The sequence below is a fragment of the Drosophila biarmipes genome, chromosome 4, assembly GCF_025231255.1.
Source record: "Drosophila biarmipes strain raj3 chromosome 4, RU_DBia_V1.1, whole genome shotgun sequence".
Classification (NCBI taxonomy): domain Eukaryota; kingdom Metazoa; phylum Arthropoda; class Insecta; order Diptera; family Drosophilidae; genus Drosophila; species Drosophila biarmipes.
Window position 1 is genome coordinate 85,982 of NC_066614.1, and position 17,333 is coordinate 103,314.

A 17,333-nucleotide genomic window follows, 5' to 3' on the forward strand; every position below is an offset into this window, starting at 1 on the left:
ATGAAAGGATATATCCAAGTACTCATCAATATTTTCCAAGTTCAATCAAGTTCAATTAAGAACACACCATAAGCATCAAACCAACTGTTTACACAGGCCACAAAGCCCATACGACGCTATATGCTAATTGACCTATAAGCTAGGTGACGCTAGGTGGCGTTTTTATATTTAAACCGTTTACACTTAAAGGTTAATTTGAATAAAAAACATATATGTTCATTAAAATATTTAATTACAAAGAAGGATTTTAAGGAATTTATGATTATTCGGAAGACATATTTATTGCGCATAAATCATCTTGTATGGTGATTCTGAATTATGTTCGGGCGAAATCATTTATATTATTAAGATTTTCGACCGAAATTTAAAAATTGCAGTACAAAAATTATGTAAATTTTGACATGGTTTGCAATTCTGTTGGTAAATAAATAGGGTTAATATTGTGACTGACTTTTGTATATAGATAGAATTCTTTTGTTAGATTTTTCTACAGCATCATATGAAGATATCTATTCTCCTCCAACAAAGAAGTCAGGGATGTTGTCATATCGTTGATTACCAAATTTGTCCCGGCATACGGATGTGTAGAACTGCTAACATCAGACCACAATGTATTATTTGATTGAATTTGATCGCCAGATGAGTTGTTTGTATCCACCCAGTTCTGACAACTTTGTACGTATTCCAAAGTGCGCTGGTATGTATCTGACACCATTGAGCTCGTATTACTCCCACCAACCGTCGTTTGTGTGTTCGGCTGACCAGAAAATTTTGAATAGGTTAAGGGTAGATTCTTTAAGGTGGAAGTTTCTCCATCGTTATTTATGTTTATAGAAGGAGACATTTGAGACTGACTTACTATGCCGCATTGAATCTCGCTATTTTGGTCTCTATGTAGTTTGGAAACATTTTCTGAGTTTATTTTTGTAAATATTGGATTTAGCTCGGGCAAGCTTGTCATTGATGAGTCAATGATTTCATTTTGATTTGATTTAGTTATCTGTGGTTGATAGGCTGATGATGGGTATGGTTGTTCCTTGAAACCAATATCAATATTTATAGTTTTGTCTATCTCTTGGGGAAAGCTTCTGCATTTCGTTTTCTCATGCTGGTGTGGCACTATATTTTGTTCCCTCTGGCTAGGTAAACCCCCAATCGTTGTCATTGTATGCTCTTCTTGCGTTTGCAAGTTCGATGTATTTGGTTGTAAATTTATTGATACATCAAAATTCGAAGTCGGTAGTATAATTTGTTTTTTTATTGGATTTAAATTTGACTTTGAAAGTAATAGGTTTTCGTTTGATTTTATGGTTTTAGGTACAGTTGACCTTATAGCAACATCATCTTTCTCCATATAATTTTGATCGTCCTTCACCAAATTTAAATACTGAAGCATCTCATCGGGAAGTATAAGCTCTTCAACTTCATCCAAATTTATTCTCTCATTTGGATGCTGCTCGCTGGTCATTGTCATTTCAGTCTTCATTGTAGCATGGCAAGGTCCCTTTCTTAAAGTATTCTCGTTACTAGACGATGTTATATTCACGTTCCTAGCCTTTCCAATGGGAAACTGCAAATTTTGCAGTGGGCCACTTAAAGGAGAAACATTTGTTAGTGTATCCAAACTTATGTTTGGCATTGGCTCAGATTGACGTCGTAATATGTTATTCGGGATTTCTTTATCAATTTCCTGCTCTCCAGCCGGTCCATTGTAGTCTAAATGTAGAGATGGCGTACAATTGGGAATGGAAAATCGACCGCCAGTTGTGTTGTGATAACAACTCCTAGAGTCTGTGTCCTGCAGATGCTTCAAATTGGTGGCAATTAAATGAGACGATGGAGGTGGAGGAAGACTGTTATTGTAAAAACCAAAGTACTGACCACCAAGACCCGGTTTATTAATAGAAGCATTTGGGCTGCTGTTTGCATTTAAGTCCTTGTTAATTGCAGTCAATCCTGATGTTGATGTAAGTGCGTAGGAGTTGACTACATTAGACATTTGGCTAGAGCGTCGAGAGCATCCTGGGGAAATTGGATCATAGAGGGAAGCTGTGGTTGTGTTGTACGATGGGCCTGGACGCATTGTAGATATAGAAGACACCTGAGATGATTGACTACTGCGGCGACTTTGCATGCTACCATAATATGTACTTGCAGTGGAGTTCTGGCTATCGCGACGAAAATGTCCTTGGAGAGAGCCGGAAGCGGTAAAGAAGCTTTGCTTATTTAATGTTATATTTGATTGATTTTGTGATAAGTCTTCTGAAATCCTTTCCAGCCCCGTATTCAATGGAACTGTAATATCACAAGCGGTACCAGGCTCCATCTTAAGTTCTGTTATACGCTGGTTAAGTTCGCTTATTCCAATGGTGCGATTGCTTTCGGGGATGTTGCCAAGCATAACCATACTAGAGTTTATTCCTTTAGTTTGCAAACGACTTCTAAATCGCTGCCTCGCAACAACACCCCCTCCAATGGTCGGGGCCATCGAATTTCCGCTGCCAACATTTACCATAGCACGCAAGACAATTGGTAAGTCGGCCACGTCAACGTCATCGTCACAATCCCAGCCGTCATCTAAAGTTATATGTTCGGCGGCACCATCTTGTGAATATGTTAAAAAACAGTCTGAAGCTCGAACTCCACTTAACAACTGATGATGTGGTGAACTTTCATCAGATTCAGATTTAATACTGGGACTAGACATGCCTATAAGTTTTCCCACCTGAAGTTCTTCGCTGCAAGGGCTAGAGTCAATATTATGCTCTTGAAGATTATGCCGACCTTGGCCACTGTCTCGGTGGAGGCGAGAGTTCGCATCATTTAGGGGCAATCCCTTGTGTTTTTTATTAGCATAAAACTCAGCACCATGAACTGTTTTAACATGTTTACGCAAAGAACTTGGGTCGGTGTAACGTTTCGTGCAACCAGGAGCTTTACAAATGTACGGTTTCTAAAAGATTTTAATCATAAATTATTTTTATTGGAGGAGGGTTGTGCGCTTACCTCATTACTGTGAGTACGATTTTGATGCTTTGCACGATCGCTTGCATTACTAAACGCCTTGCTGCATCCCGGATACTCGCACATATAGGGTTTTTCACCTGTGTGTGACCGTAAATGTGTTTTTAGGTTTTCCAAGCGTGAATATGCCTTAAAACAGCCTTCAAACTAAAAACAATCACAATCAATTAGGCCTGAAAATCAAATATTTTAAATAAAAGTAATCTTACTGTGCATTTATGTGGCTTTTCGCCGGTATGACGACGCATATGCACAACTAGCATATACTGCGCTTTGAAAGGTTTTTCACCACGGGTACAATTTTCCCATCGACAGACAAAGGCCTTCTTATTGGTTTGGATATGGTCATTATTGATATGTTTAACAAGCTCATCTTGCGTATTAAATTCAATACAACAACTTCGCCAATGACAATTTGTTTCTATAAAATCTCCAGGTTCATCTTTAATATCCGTCGTATCAGCGTTGGCACAATCATATTCATTTAATGGAGTCGAAGCTGATCCACTACTTATAAAGTCTTCACAGCGTCTGCTTGTTTTCACATCACCAACAATACTTTTGGTAGTACTTGCTATGTTGTTATAACAGCGATCAGACAAATGTGACGATGCGCTGTCCGCTTCTACTTGGGCCACGCTTCCTGATGTTGATGAGGGCTGCTCAGTGACAGTACTTTTCCTCTGACGATTTCTCTGGTTTCCGTCATTAAAGTCCTTTTGCTAGAAACATCAAATAAATAAAATGTATGACTTTATTAAACAATTCTAAATTACCGAGAGTGCTGCCATTTTATGTTCATCCGCTACTAGTCTTGCTGTTGAAGATGGTGTTATTTGGCCTGGTAAATCATTTAGATTACCATGAACGTCGTTGAGGCTTAAGGCTGCAGCGCTTGCAGCGTGGCTTATAGAAAACCCGGCCGCAGCTGCTTGTTGTGTATTCATCGGATTTAAAAGACCTGCACTTGCACGTAACAAATGCTGTAGACGTGGTGCCAATGTTGAATGTGCATGAGATATAGGATTAATAGCACTAGCTGAAATATGACCATATGAACCACTTGCCGCGCTGCTTCCTCGAGAGCCATTCATAATTGTGGCTAAGGAGTTTGGTGAAAATCGAATCATTGAGTTAATGTCAAACGAATCCGAATAAGGCGATGAGGAAAGCGCTCGTTTTCTGCTGATGCTTGCACGAATACTTCCGCCGGGCGGCCGAGGACTACTTAATCGCCTGTTGCCATCAATGCTGAAGTGAAAATCAGTGCTGGCTAGAGATCCTGCAGCCGCTGCTGCTACAGCCGCATGATGGAGATCACCCAGTGAGCCCATTCCTCGGGTGCCCAAAAAATCTCCTGATCCCAACCCCAGTCCCGCAAGGTGAAAAGCTGACGCACAGTTAACATAAGGATCTAGAAATTATAAATATTGATATGTAAATGTTTAGTAAGGACACTATGTATAGTGACATAAAAAAACAATACCATGAAATGAAGTGGTTGAACCATTTCTTTGAAGAGAATACAATTGCTCCATATATCCAGGGATTCTATAGGCTGGATGAAACTCATGTGCATGAGGCTGTCCAGTAACATTTAAGCTATGAACGTGTTGGCCCTGATGATTCTGATGGTGGCCAGTAGAATTAGCAAGAAGAGTGTTTCCATTACATATGGGTGGTTGAATAGTCGTTGCTGTTTTAATTGAATCAGAAGCTTCAACCGTTTGTATCATGGATGGAACTGTAACTGAGCTGGAAACGTCTGTTGTGTGTACGTGGTTAATGCATGGGGATACTGGTAAGACTGTTGCAGCGGCAGCAACGGCAGCAGCTCGCCTGGATGCTAGAAACTGCAGTTCAGAATATCTACAAGAAAGTAATTTTAGTTTTTAAATTATTAATTTCCATTTGTAAATATTATTTTATTTACTTATAGCCTACTTCCTTTGTCACACTTAAATGTTTTACTATTTTACAGTTTATAATAAAAACAAGAAGAACGCTATAATAAGTGCCTCGACTATCAGATACCTGTTACTCATCTATAGGGAGATGAATATATACACGCGGCAAAGCCAAATGGAATACATTTCAGTTTCAGTCAACTGTCGCCGCCACAGCGGGAATCCACATGACAAATTCCAAATGTGCCAAAATATCTAGCATTTGTAGTTTCCGAGCTCTCAGCGTTCATACGGACGGCAGACAGAATGCCAAACGGACATTACTCGACTGGGCCAGTGATCCCAACATTTTCAGGGAATAGAATATTATAAAAGACTGGAAGAAAGGTCCATATACAATTTATCGTTCTCTTTGTTTATTTCGGATCTTGATAGCGGCAGATGAAACCGAAAAGTTTTCATATTTTAGATATTTGCAGGAATTCTAGAATCTGCATACCAGTTAACGCCATTGCGAAGATGCACGTCGGTTATAACTCTACTTTTTAACTCACTCTTTTTAAATATTAGCGAATTTCGTATTCAATTTTGATAAGACTGACGACTATACCATATTGCTGCCATAGAAATCCGTAAAAATAATAAAAACAATTATTCGTTATTTTTAATTATTTTTACTAATTCTCCGGTACATATCATTTTCTTTAATATTTTAGAATTACTAATCAAATTTTTAAAGAATCACAATTTTAATAGGAAGGATTTGATCAATAATGTAAAAAGACCTAAAGCTTCGTCTTTTGTACACCCTTGCAGAGTTTGTAATGATTTGTAATGATTTTTTAAATGAATATGGTTCACTGAAATTAGTATTTAGTTTTTCTTTTATAAATTAGTAAGCCCTATACATACAAAAATCCCTTAGAATCGACCTACAACATTTTTCAAGGTTTCTGTATTATACGTATCTTCATTACTTGTCCAAAAGTACACACAATTTTATTAACTATAAAAAATTGTTTATATGGATATGTTTTTGCTATGCTTAATATTTAAAATAACTTTCAACTAATGTGTGTATTTTGTTTTTGTTAAAGAAAAGAATTGATTAATTATAAGAAATAGTTATCTTAACGTAAAGTTTTTCAAACAAGAGTGTGCAACCATAACATTACAAAATTTCAATGCTAAACAATCAATGTGTTTTTTATAACTCCCAACTGGGTCTTGGGTCTTGTACAAGAAAAACTCTGAAAAATAATGACTAAATCATATATTTTGGAAGTATCAATATTCTGGATGCAAATTTCAAAGTAAATTTTCAAAACTCTTTTGTTGTTTCCAAGCTTAGGAGAATTATGTTAGAAAACACCTAAGATATAATGCTTAAACATTTTTTTGGAGAAAGTTTCAGCCCGATAGCTTTAAAACTGAGAGAAAAGTTTGCGTAAAAACGGACGGAAAGATGGACTTGGATAGAACGAGTCATCTAGTGAAGCTTAAGAAAAATATATATACTTTATGGGGTAGTTGCAAACTTCTGACTGAAATCATAATACCTCTGCAAGCGTATAACAAAGAAGAACGCTATAGTCGAGTGCTTCGACGATATGATAATGTTGGAGGCAGACAGTTTTAAGCGTTTTGGCCATTTGTAGGCGTTAGAGTGGGCGCAACAAAATTTTTTAAGTCGGGAAGCCCAGAAATCTGCATGCCGAGTCCCATTCCTCTAGCTTTAATAGTTTCCGAAATCTCAGCGTTTGTACGGACGGGCAGACGGACAGACGGACGGACGGACAGACTAACATGGCTTGATCGAATCGGCTATCTTTTATATGATTGATGTTTTAAACAAAAGCTATTATCACTGTGAACGGCACTCCACGTAGTCACGAAGCGCACCAGGAGGGTGTGCAAAGGCGACTACTATATATACGAAGAAATGAAAATCTACAGTAATAGTCCTATGGCATATACATCCATACAAAGGTATTTCAAAGGTATTGATACGAGGATATATCATAATACAAATAATGCATATTGAAAGGATTTAAAACAAAAAAGGAAGTTAACATCGGCAAGCCAAAGTTTGTATACCCTTGTAGTTATAGAAATAAACAACTTTAGTAAATAATTTTTTCATATTATTTTCCCACTAATTTCCCGATTGTTTCTATGACAGCTAATGATATAGTCGTCCGATTTTGATTAAATTTAATTCGAAATTCAGAACTAATTAAAAAATCTTACTTCCAAGCTGAGAAGGTTATATGTCAAAAAGCACCAAAGCTATAATTTGTTACATATTATTGTCCCACACCGATCGAATTTGAAATTCAGAACTAAATAAAAAATGTTATTTCTAAGATTAGAAGGTTATATGCTAAAAAACACCGAAGATATAATTTTTTCATATTATTTGACTACAGCTATATGATACAGTCGTCCGATTTTGATAACATTTAATTCGTAATTCAGAACTAATTAAAAAATGTTATATCCTCCGAAGATATCATTTTTTTTTAATTTTTTCCCCCTATGGAAGCTATAAGACATAAGTGAAGGAGACGTTTCCGACCCCATAATGTACATATATTCTTGATCAGCGTCACTAGGCGAGTCGATCTATCCATGTCCGTCTGTCCGTCGGTCCGTCTGTCCGTCCGCCTGTCCGTCTGTCTGTCCGTTTCTACGCAAACTAGTCTCTCAGTTTTAACGCTATCGGGCAGAAACTGTCCCAATCTTCTTTCTATTGCAGGTAGTATATAAGTTGGAAGCAGCCGGATCGGACAACTATATCTTATAGCTCTCATATGAACGATCGGGGAAAAAACTTTAGAAAAAATGTTATCTTTGGAAATAACATTTTTTGAATTAGTTTTGAATTAGGAATTAAATTCTATCAAAACAGGATATCATATAGCTGCCATAGGAACAATCGGAAAATTAGTGGTAAAATAACATGAAACAAGAAAGGAAGTTTACTTCGGCAAGCCGAAGTTTGTATACCCTTGCAGTTATAAAAAATAATCAATAATTTTATTAAACTGAATTAGAAATTCTTAAAAATATAAAATTTTATATTCCCAACATTATAAGATAATATGTCAAAAAGCCCCAAAGCTATAATTTGTTTCACATTATTTCCCACAAATTAATAAAAACTAAAGTTACTTATATTAGGATTAAACAAATTTTAACCTAAAATAGAGTTTGGGTATCGAGAACAAATTGGAGTGCTAAGTTACTTTAGTATATAGCATTTTTAATACAATTAATTTCCAAAAACCAATGTTTTATTTTTTAAATGAATATGGTTCACTGAAATTAGTATTTAGTTTTTCTTTTACAAATTAGTAAGCTTTATATATACAAAAATCCCTTAGAATCGACCTACAACATTTTTCAAGGTTTCTGTATTATACGTATCTTCATTACTTATCCAAAAGTACACACAATTTTATTAACTATAAAAAATTGTTTATATGGATATGTTTTTGCTTTGCTTCATATTTAAAATAACTTTCACGTAATGTGTGTGTTTTGTTTTTGTTAAAGAAAATAATTGATTAACTATAAAAAATAGTTCTCTTGTCGTAAAGTCTTTCAAACAAGAGTGTGCAACCATAACATTACAAAATTTCAATCAATGTGTTGTTTATAATTCCCAACTGGGTCTTGGGTCTTGTACAAGAAAAACTCTGAAAAATAATGACTAATTAATATATTTTGGAAGTATCAATATTCTGGATGCAAACTTCAAAGTAAATTTTCACAAATAACATTTTTTTAATTAGTTTTGAATTAGGAATTAAATTCTATCAAAACAGGATATCATATAGCTGCCATAGGAACAATCGGAAAATTAGTGGTAAAATAATATGAAACAAGAAAGGAAGCTTACTTCGGCAAGCCGAAGTTTGTATACCCTTACAGTTATAAAAAATAATCAATAATTTTATTAAATTGAATTAGAAATTCTTAAAAATATAAAATTTTATATTCCCAATATTATAAGATAATATGGTAAAAAGCCCCAAAGCTATAATTTGTTTCACATTATTTCCCACCAATTATCCGATCCTTCCTATGACAGCTATATGATATAGTCGTCCGATCTTAATAAAATTTAATTAGAAATTCGGAACTAATTATAGAATGTTATTTTCAAGCTTATAAGGTTATATATTAAAAAATACAAAAGATATAATTTTTATTTCTTGTTTTCCTACTAATGTTCCGATCGTTCCTATGACAGCTATATGAATAGTCGTCCGATTTTGATCAAGTTTTTGGGAAAGTTTTAGCCCGATAGCTTTAAAACTGAGAGATTAGAGACGGACAGACGGACATGGCTAGATCGACTTGTCTTGTGACGCTAATCAAGAATATATATACTTTATGGGGTCGGAAACGTCTCCTTCACTGCGTTGCAAACTTCTGACTGAAATTATTATACCCTTTGCAAGGGTATAAAAATTATATCTTCGGTTTTATTTAACATATAACCTCCTACGCTTGAATATAACATTTTTAAATTGGTCTTAAATTTCGAATTAAATTTTATTAAAATCGGACGACTATATCATTTAGCTGGCATAGAAAGAATCGGAAAATTAGTCGGAAATATAAAACTTTGGTGTTCTTTAACATATTACTTTTTAAGCTTAGCAATAATATTTTTTAATTAGTTCTGAATTTCGAATTAAATTTTATCAAAATCGGACGACTATATAATATAGCTGTCATAGGAAGGATCGGAAAATGGGTGGGAAAAAATATGACACAAATTATAGCTTTGGGGCTTTTTGACATATTATCTTATAATATTGGGAATATCATTTTTTATATTTTTAAGAATTTCGAATCAAATTTAATAAAAATCGGACGACTCTAACATATAGCTGCCAATGAAACGGTCAGAAAAATAATAAACTAAATTTTTTTTAATATCACTGAAAGCAGCAACAATCCTTTAAAATTTCACAGTTGATTATTTCTTATTACTGCAAGGGTATACAACCTTCGACTTGACGAATTTATTTTCCTTTTTTGTTATTTCAGTTATTTACCATTATATATTCAGTAAGCATCAAAAGCCGCAATTTTGTAGGTGTCGTTGTAGTAGCCGTGGTAGGATAGATGTAAATTGATATTGTTTTGTGTGTTTTTTGTCTTGGATATATATATCATAAAAACTTTTTCGAAGTATTTATTAAAAATCAATTTAAAAATCGTATTACTCATATCTACCCTGATAAAGGTTGAAATTACCCCGATCCCCGACTTAAGATAGCAAAAAACTATTGTTATTTTATTTAATGTTATTCCATTTATTCACAATTTTGGTAACACTTACATTGTTTTGCATTGACTTCGTGTAGAACTTACACTGCACGTCCACATAAAAAATCCAATTTCAGCGATAAACGATTTTTGAGGTACATATATTTAATGTGGCATATTGATATTCAATTTATTTTCCTTTCAAATTTAAGGTCCAACCACTTGCTTTATAAGGCAAATTTTTTGTAAAATATTTTTGAACCTTGCTTTAAACCTACCTTCGATATATAAGGTCTTTTTAATTGGGAATTTAAGCCTTGAGAAATTATTATTAAACTATCGCCCAAAGTAATAATTTTAATATAAATAATATAAACTTACGCAAGGGGAAAATATGTTGGTAAAGCGTAGGCGTCCATTTTATTAAAATTTGTCTCCATATATTAAAGACCGTTTCGATTTTACGAGTAACTCAAATCCTTTTATTTTGGATTCTCCGTCGGGAAATCGAACATTTTTAGGGGCACGTTTAATAGCACGTTTTATATAATATTTTAAACGAAATTTCACTTTTGATTGGAATCTTTTACAACTATTTTTAAAACTCTGGTCAACATTGAAACTTTTAATATAAAAGTATATTTTCTAGTATCAACCGTTTCTGTGCATGGGCTCGACTTTCCTCTTCACAATTTTTTTTTTTATAAAATGCTATCAGTCACATTAAAAGTCGCGTATTTATACTTTTTCAGAAAATTTTAAGTTGCGAATAATAAAAATAATTTATCTATGATAAAGTCAATAATGTCTGTATGCTGCGTCTTAATGCTGTGTTTCCTGCGAGTGGACTGAACGATATTAACACTAGTTCTTGCAATGCTTCGTTGGTTTAGATGGAGCAGCTCAGATCTCCTCTCTTCTCACAAATATCTTTGTCCGAGCACAAATACTGGTATAGATGCTAACATAGATACGTATTGAATTACATACACTATCATGAAAACAATACAGTAACAAGTGTAATGCTGATTCCAGTGTCTGTGTGTACCTACAGATCACGAACAGTCGACGAAGGCGGGCAGATCGAAGATGGCTACACAATACATAAACATGAGCAAAGATACATTTCGGTAATAGTGTTGACAATTTAGCTATTTTCTAGTTTTAGTATACTTAAGCAAAGCTTCTATTATTTTACAATTTTCCTTTGATCCTAACTCTTAGAAGAAGGGGTACATTTTTAAACTTGATTTCACCATACGACCATTTTTTGGTACGCAGAAAGCGTACAAGATATTAGCCGCACCTACATCTACAGTGAAACAACAAACAACACTTACGCTCTCAGTCGCTTACTCTTCTCTTCTCTTATTTGGTATTTCAGTTCTCACTCTCCTCTGCCATTGTTTTTGAGAGGGTTTGGAGGCTTATGTATTATGTGTATACACACAAATGTAAATAGGTATATAAAAAAGTACTTGTATAGAGTTCGTCGGATTTCTTAATTATACCTTTGCGAAGGGGATACTTGATCACCACCGATAAAAGCAAGTCTTCCATAGTCTCGCACTTTTGACTGGCTAACTTTTGCACATGTTTTCTTAAGTCAGGACAAAAGTAGAAACGGCTATAGGGCCGCATAGGTTTGACATATACTAGGAGCCATGGTAGGTGGGTTGCGGGAATTTAGGAAAAGGTATTAGAAGTATTTACTTTTGCGGCTTCAGAGATACAAATTCTTTACATTTTTTTCCTTCTGAATTATGAAATATTAATATTGTAATTTTTCGTTCATTCCTATGGAAGCTATATGTTAAAGTAATCCGTTTTTTTTTAAGTTTTATTCGAAAAATTTTGACATATTAATAGAATGACATTCCCAAGTGTATAGGAATATATATTATTATAAGTCATTATTCGTATAGACGGGACGGTTTTTTACAGATTTAACGCTGGTAGACTAATTTGTGTAGAAACGACTGACATGGATAAATCGATTCGTCTAGTCAGAGTAGAATATATACAATTATATATATATATATATATATATATATATATATATATATATATATATGTATAGTGTATTATTATTATAATATCGGAATTTAGTTTTGTACCATTATCCCAATAATTATTCAATGCTTTCTATGACAACCATATTATATAGTCGTTTTAGTTTTAAGCCCGTTTATCTTAAATTAAAAAGGTTTCACTCTGAACGGCAGACCATGTGGTAACGAAGCGCACCAGGAGGGTGTGCAAAAGCGACCACTTTATACCGAGACTTTAGGAAAATCAATTGGCTTGGAAACGGTAAAAGTGTAAAAGGAAAATTTGGAAAATTTATTCTGTTAAGGCCCACAGTCTACATACAATACAATATACAATCGGCCCTTTGCTTAATTGTTTGAATTTGATGAAGCGTCCTGGATGTAAAAATTGTAGAATGTATATTTATTTAGTAATTCGTATTATACGCTTTCGTCACAATAGTTGATATCAAAACTTTTGTTTGTTGAAGATGCGATCTTCACTACATTTATTCCCATAAAGTATATCAGCATCACTAGACGATTCGATCTAGCCATGTCCGTCTATCCGCTCGTTTCTACGCAAACTAGTCACTCATTTTTAAAGCTATCGTGCGGAATGTTTCCCAAAGGTTTTCTTTCTTTTTCTGGTAGTATATAAGTCGAAGCCCGACGTATCACAAAACTATGTTTTATAGCTCCCATAGAAATCGTAACATTTTTTTTCAAAAATTACGCTTGGAATAACAAGCTATCTTCCTTTTTTGTTGATAATGAATGTATACGTGATTAGGTTATTAAGAAAATATTATAATATTGAAAAAAAAACCTTATGATCTAAGCCAAATAAAAAAAAATTAAGTTAATAAATCCAATTGTACAGAGCCACCCTTTATCAGTCATATTTTATACGACTTTCTGAAAGATCGAAAAATGAGGTGTCATATTCAAGGAACTGAACGATGCATACAGCTTTTAACTAGTGCTTCTGGACGGCACACTGAAAAACATTGGGAGAGTAATGACTGTTATCAAAGAAAGCAGAAGGAATTTTCGTCGTGTGGAAAATAAATAGCATTTAAAAATGGAATACTAAAGATTTATAAAAAAAACAAACTTGAAAGTGACCTTTTATCAAAAAAATAGCAGTTTCCAAAATTAAATTTTTTTCTATATGTGTCGACTAATATGATATTTGTCAAAAAAAAAGTATTTTTCGGCAATGTTGCTTCGAAACTTCTTCTTCATAAGATACCGTTCCCCCTACGAGTTTTAGGCGCCCAATACAGATTTACTAGCCGAGTCGATCTAGGCATAGTGACAGTGAACGATTTATATTTTCAACTTCTTTCTTTTGCTTGGCATTGAGGATACCAAAACAAAATATTTAATAGCCTTAAAAAGTTTACAAAAAAGTTCAACCCAATTTACAGTCTGAGTTACTTACACATATATGTATGTACCTGTTATATCGTCTGTAAAATTTGTCAAAATAGGGGCGGTCATGATGTGTATAATAAAAGAACCTCTGGTAGCCTGGGGCAAACCGATTCTATAAGTCGAAAGCAACTGCATGCATACGTTAGCCGGCCTGAAAACAAGCAAAATACCTTTTTTGCCTGCAAGTGCACAGCAGGATTGAATCTGGGATCTGAAACTTTTATCTTGCTGTGCGCTTCTACGTTCGTATTTTGTATGTGCCCTTCGTAATTTAACGTCTTACTCAAGTCTTCTTTCTATGAAAGGAGCGAGCACATGCTGTGCGGCTGTAGTTGATACATACAAACATACCCATGTCTGTATGTTGGTATTCGTGCATTTGTGTGAATACGTTCAGACCTCTGTATGTATCCGCACATACTCCCACAAATATACAAACGTGGCTGTACGCACATGGTTATACCCATTCCTTTTTATGAGAAACGTTTTGTCGTTTCTCAGAAACAACCAAACCAGATTTTTTATAATGTGTATATATAGATGTGTGTACATATATGTACGTATGTATTCATAAATTTATATGTACTTCATTCCATAAATACCTATGTATACTTCTCAACAATTTTTGCATCTGCACTATCGGTACAAATGTATGTATGTATAGATATGTAATATATTAATGACTAAGAAGTGCGTGGACAAGAACACCGTATGTAAATTTAAATTGAATTTTATACCCGTTACTCGTAGTTTAATAGGGCATACTAGATTCGTTACAAAGTATTTAACAGGTAAAGGAAGCGTTTCCGAACCCATAAATTGTTTATATGTATTCTTGATCACTATCAACAGCATAGTCAATCTAGCCATGTGTGTCTATCTGTCTGTATGAACGCAGAGATCTAGGATTTCCAGACGTTTGGGGTTTGGGATGCATATTCTTGGGCTTCCTACCAGCGCAAGTTTGTTTCAGAAGGGTGCCACGCTCGCTCTGACAAAAATAACACTAGAACACTTTTTTTTTAATATATAAAAAATATTTAAATGTGATTGTGTACTTACTAATATCCACCTACATGTCAAAAATGACGATTCATTTATTTATATTTATAACGAAATAATAATCAATATTTTGCAAGTCCCTTTTCTTTGCCCCTCTCACTCTGTCTGCCTGAGTAACGTGTATCTAATAGTCGAAGACTATAGCGTTTTATTACGTTTGTAACTTTTTTGGTAAAAAGAAGGTCTGGGATAGCATTTGAGCCCTGGGACAATATTTTGAAAATACAGTAATTTTTACTGTTTTTTTTATTAGTACTGAAGGTATAATGACTGCAGTCAAAAGTTTGCAACACTTTAAAAGAGTTGTCTGCGACCGCAACAAATATGTGATCAGCATCACTAGACGAGTCAATCTACCCATGTCCAAACTAGTCTCTCTGTTTTGAACCTATCACAACGATATCTACTATTGGGAATTGCATACTTTTTATAATTTAATCGAATTCTTTAGAATTTGTATACCCTTGCAGAGGGTATAATGATTTCTGTCAGACTTTTCCGACCCCATAAAGTTGTCCTTCTGTCTGTTTGTCCGTTTTTACGGAAACTAATCTCTCAGTTTTAAAGCTATCGGGCTAAAACTTTCTTCTTTCTATTGCAAGTAGTTTATAAGTCGGAACCAGCCGGATTGGACAACTATAAGTTTTAGCTTCCATAGGAACTATTCGGAAAAAAAATGAAAAAAAAAGTATATCTTTGGTTTTTAATTTATAACTTCCTACGCTTGGAAATAAAATTTTTTAATTGGTTTTGAATTTCGAATTAAATTTTATCAAAATCGGACTACTATATCATATAGCTGGCATAGGAACGATCGGAAAATTTGTGGAAAAATAATATGAAACGAATTATAGCTTTGAGGATTTTTGACATATTATCTTATAATATTGTGAATATAATTTTTATAATTTTAAGAATTTCGAATTCAATTTAATAAAAATCGGATTACTCTAACATAGAGATGTCAAAACAAATGAAAAAAAGACTAAAATCATTTTTTTTTTAATATCATTTAAGTCAGCAACAATCCTTGAAAATTTTATATGGTGAGTTGATTATTTCTTATAACTGGAGGGGCATACAAACTTCGGCTTGCCAAAGCTAACTTCCTTTCTTGTTTATTTTTTAATTTGGCGATTTTATTAGATAGCTGCCATAGAAATAAACAATAAATAAATTAAACTGCATAATAGGACTGTTATAATTCGTTTTCCGCAAACATACACAGTAGTGAATTGAAATGGGACGTTTTCGTAGAAACATGGATGTGGCTAGATCGTCTCGTCGAGTGATGCTTTTGAAATGTGATGCGAATTTCTGAGCCTTGCATTTCTTTCCGATTCTTAGAAAAGAAAAACACTTATTACATACATATTATTATAGTTCTTCATTTTATGTACTACCGTATATGTTAGCCGAAAACAAATACTACGGTCTTCGTGCTAGTTACCTCTCTGCGAGCGAAAAATCGCTCCAAGTACAACAACATATCAGATATATGTGGATTATTACACGAATGCAAATAAAAAATAAGAAACGATGGTATTTAGAACTACATACACATTGTTTCTAAGTTACTTTCTAATTGTTCTTGTATTAAGCCATCACCTAGAATTTTCTTACGCATCAAAAAGTTTTGGGACAAACTGACAAAAAGTTAATCCTCCAAAATCTTGGTTTGCGTTTTAAAAAGAATGCTTTGAATTTTTATCGTATCTTAGCAAATGAGGTTTCATTCGACGCGTAATTTTAGTTAAAATTTAACTAGAGAGACTTGTACATTTGTCCCTAACGGAATAAATTTGTATACATATATTCAGAACGTAGCAATTCAGTTTGCTTTCGTTTAGCTGTATGATTTCGATAAAACGTGCCGAATAAGAAAAATATAGAAAGAAAACTTATTATTATATCGTAGAAGATATTTTGGTCGCAAAAGTTAATACCAGGATTTTTCTTTGGTGAAAGTGCGATTGTCACGTTTTCACATTGCGAAAGTGTTTTTGTTTGATATATGTGTTATTCTATGTGAAACGTATCATGTTTTATTTTGGATTTTGTCGCAATACTAATATTTTTATTAATAAAAAATAAAGTTTAAAAAAAATGGCGGTTTGTGGGCGTTAGGGTGGGCGTAACAACGTTTTTTGGTCAACAAATAGGTGTTAATAGGTCATTACATTTCAATTAAGTCTTTTTTTCTATCCTAAAAATTGTAGGTTTTTCGCGGATTGAGGGCGTTTAAGTCGGCGTGGCACCCTAGTAAAAGAAACTAGCGCTGCACAAAAAGACCAGAATTACTTAGGAACCAATCGTCTGAATTTAAACACGAAATAAAGTAAATAAATGCATTTAATTTTAAATCTCTAAAAACACAGAGTTTTGCATGGTTTTTAGCGTAAGTGTGGGCATTGCAGCCTGTTGAAATACACTTGCGCTGAAAAAAAATATCTAAAATGTAAATGGTTATTTTACATTTTAGCGTTCAACAGTAAGGCTGATCACGCAAATTCGACTCGGCTCAAGAATATATATTCATAGTTAATAGGTTCGGAAACGCTTTTTTCCAACTCTTACTTACATT

The 17,333-nt window shown here is 34.0% G+C and overlaps 1 protein-coding gene across 3 annotated transcripts; it reads right to left on the reverse strand.

Annotated features, from left to right (window-relative positions):
* Window positions 1-215: 215 nt before the first annotated feature.
* Window positions 216-11,078, reverse strand: LOC108024914 (transcriptional activator cubitus interruptus). 3 transcript variants are annotated; one of them, XM_017095111.3, is made up of 6 exons: window positions 10,599-11,076; window positions 4,511-4,893; window positions 3,801-4,438; window positions 3,234-3,746; window positions 3,007-3,171; window positions 216-2,953 (listed from the first exon to the last, which is right to left on the reverse strand). In XM_017095111.3, the coding sequence occupies exons 1-6, from the start codon at window positions 10,655-10,657 to the stop codon at window positions 488-490; spliced, it is 4,224 nt and encodes a 1,407-aa protein (XP_016950600.1). In that variant the 5' UTR covers window positions 10,658-11,076; the 3' UTR covers window positions 216-487. The 3 variants fall into 3 exon arrangements, with proteins under 3 accessions (XP_016950600.1, XP_050742837.1, XP_016950602.1); XM_050886880.1 differs by lacking the exon at window positions 10,599-11,076 and adding an exon at window positions 5,431-5,502; XM_017095113.3 differs by having other exon boundaries at window positions 2,675-2,953; window positions 3,007-3,104; window positions 10,599-11,078.
* Between the last annotated feature and the right edge of the window lie 6,255 nt (window positions 11,079-17,333).